This window comes from Cyprinodon variegatus, unplaced genomic scaffold (genome assembly GCF_000732505.1).
Source record: "Cyprinodon variegatus isolate N-32 unplaced genomic scaffold, C_variegatus-1.0 Scaffold116, whole genome shotgun sequence".
NCBI classification, from domain to species: domain Eukaryota; kingdom Metazoa; phylum Chordata; class Actinopteri; order Cyprinodontiformes; family Cyprinodontidae; genus Cyprinodon; species Cyprinodon variegatus.
In genome coordinates this window covers 731,277-733,521 of record NW_015150569.1, presented here as the reverse complement: position 1 = coordinate 733,521, position 2,245 = coordinate 731,277, and the positions used below count along the sequence as shown (strand labels likewise).

The 2,245-nt window shown below is 37.6% G+C and overlaps 1 protein-coding gene across 3 annotated transcripts in view; it reads right to left on the bottom strand.

The window, feature by feature from the left end:
* Nucleotides 1-264: 264 nt before the first annotated feature.
* The window catches only part of hltf (helicase-like transcription factor), a 31,901-nt gene continuing 29,920 nt past the window's right edge, over nt 265-2,245 (bottom strand). For all 3 annotated transcript variants that reach the window (XM_015375304.1, XM_015375305.1, XM_015375303.1), the window contains 4 exons: nt 1,391-1,503; nt 1,142-1,322; nt 826-906; nt 265-665 (listed from right to left, as the gene is read on the bottom strand). In XM_015375304.1, the coding sequence (XP_015230790.1) occupies nt 522-665; nt 826-906; nt 1,142-1,322; nt 1,391-1,503 (519 nt within the window). In that variant the 3' untranslated portion in view covers nt 265-521. The remainder of the gene's footprint in view (nt 666-825; nt 907-1,141; nt 1,323-1,390; nt 1,504-2,245) is intronic.

Here is a 2,245-nt window from a genome sequence, read left to right as displayed (position 1 = left end):
TCAGTGCTGAAGATGGTTCCCCTTTTTTTTTTTTTTTTTTTTTTTTTTTTTTTTTTTTTTTTTTTTTTTTTTTTTTTTTTTTTTTTTTTTTTTTTTTTTTTTTTTTTTTTTTTTACAATTTTGATATTTCTTTTAAGTACATCAGGAAAAGATGAGCTTATGGTTAAACCTATTGATTCAGGTCCTTGAATAAAAAAAACACCACACTGTAGCGTTTAGCGGCAGATATTTAGCTTAGGTTGGTAAGTAAATTTCCTAAAATAGTCAAGCAACAAATCAGAGAATGTTTCTTTATTGCAACAGAATAAATCCATAGGACTGCAGCAGGTATGTTTTGTTGGAAAAACTTGGTCAATTAATTTGGTACCGAAGCAAAACAAGGTATAAACTTAAGCCTTTTTATTTTAAATTAGTGCAATTCTTTGTAAATCTCAGACTAAATCCCTTTAAACTGAAACAAAAGGAAAGCGTACCAGTTCAGCACATGAAATAAGTACAGATATCCTTAATCAGCTGAACGTCTACATCTCCAACAGAGCTCTGATGTCGTCGATCCGAGAGGTTTTCCTGTCCATGTTGGCCAAGCCGAACGTCTTCTCCACCAGGTCTTGCTTCTTCTTTTGGATCTTCACCATGTTCTCCTCCACCGAGTCCTTCACAATGAACTGCAGATGTACACAAATTAGGTCAACTCTTCAAAAATACCGCAGTTCAGCAAGGCGGTTGAGATGAAGTCAATCATTCAGCTTTTAGAGCAGAGATTTATGCCAACAGTGGAAAACTAGTGATGTTGCAGCACAAACGCCTGTTCAGCACCACGCTGACCTTGGTTACGACAACGTTTCTCTTCTGGCCTATACGGTGGCAACGATCGATACACTGCTCTTCAGTAGCAGGGTTCCAGGCCTCAAAGACACAAAGCACTTTATTAAAAAAAACAAACAAAAAAAAAACAGCCCAGTTTGGACAATTTCCTGGAGTTGATCAAACTTGTTAAGCGTCTTATATCCTGGTGGAAATCACCCTGACTTTTTTTTTTAAATAAATGGGTGACACAGCATTCCTATGACCATTGATAGTGTTTAAAGAGAACTAAAAAGAATTTAGTTTTCTAGATCTGAATTCAGGCACGTTCACTTACAGGATCCATGAGGAAAACATGAGAGGCTGCAGTCAGGTTAAGCCCGACCCCTCCGGCTTTGAGCGACAGCAACATGACTTTAGGACTGTCTGCCGCAGAGCTCTGAAACTCCTGGATGATCTGAGTTCTCTTCTTCTGGCTCATTGTGCCGTCCAGACGTACAAAACTGAAGCCGTGTTCTCTGTGGATGAGGGAGCATTAATGCCATGCTTTGGTGCTGAGGCCATTTATCTGGGCTCTGTGTTTTACCTGAGTGGGGTCTGAAGGATGGTGAGGAAGCGTGTAAACTGAGACACAACCAGGCATTTGGTGTTGCTGTCTTCGGACCGCAGCCTGAACAGGTTTCCCATCAGCGCCTGAACCTACAAACCAGCAGGTTTTAGAGGAGGAAACATCTTTTCCAAAAAGACTGCTACAAGTGTATGTAAAATGGGTATGATGAGATTAGCTTTCAGTCTCCAATAATAGAATACTTTTATCACTAAAGAATAAACTATGTAAAATATGTTTGCAATGTGAAATAGGGATTAATTCACATTCAGTATAAGGCTGAGTTTGTCATACTTAAAAATGTCCTAAAAGGATAAATATCTTTACTGGGTAAGGCAGCTCGTAAAATAAGCAAGAATGGATAATTTAAAATACAAACTGCAAAAATATATTACAGTAATGCTCAGGGCTCGATGTTAACCATCGCCCGATCTCCTGGGGCAAGTAGTTTTTATTGTTAGGAGAGTACAAATTTCGCAAAAAAAATTATTTATCACTCAAAATTACTTTAAAATCACCGACATTCGATGAAAACAACCCAGAAGCGTTGCCGGCGCCATTTTTGTTGTTTTGTACACATTCTCGCGTGATTTGAAAAAGCCATGTGATTTTCCTCCAGATGGCGTGATTTTTGTCCACATGGCGGTAATTTGGATGTAGTTACCAAAACGACAAACTTATCCTGAGTTAGTTAAAAGTCAGGGAATTCTGAAATTATGTAATACTGTGGAAACCCTGTTTAAAATAACTATGTACGGTATAATGATTCTCTAGAAAAGTCACATTATATTAATAGTATTATTTTGTATAAACATACGGTGACTCTAAAATAAA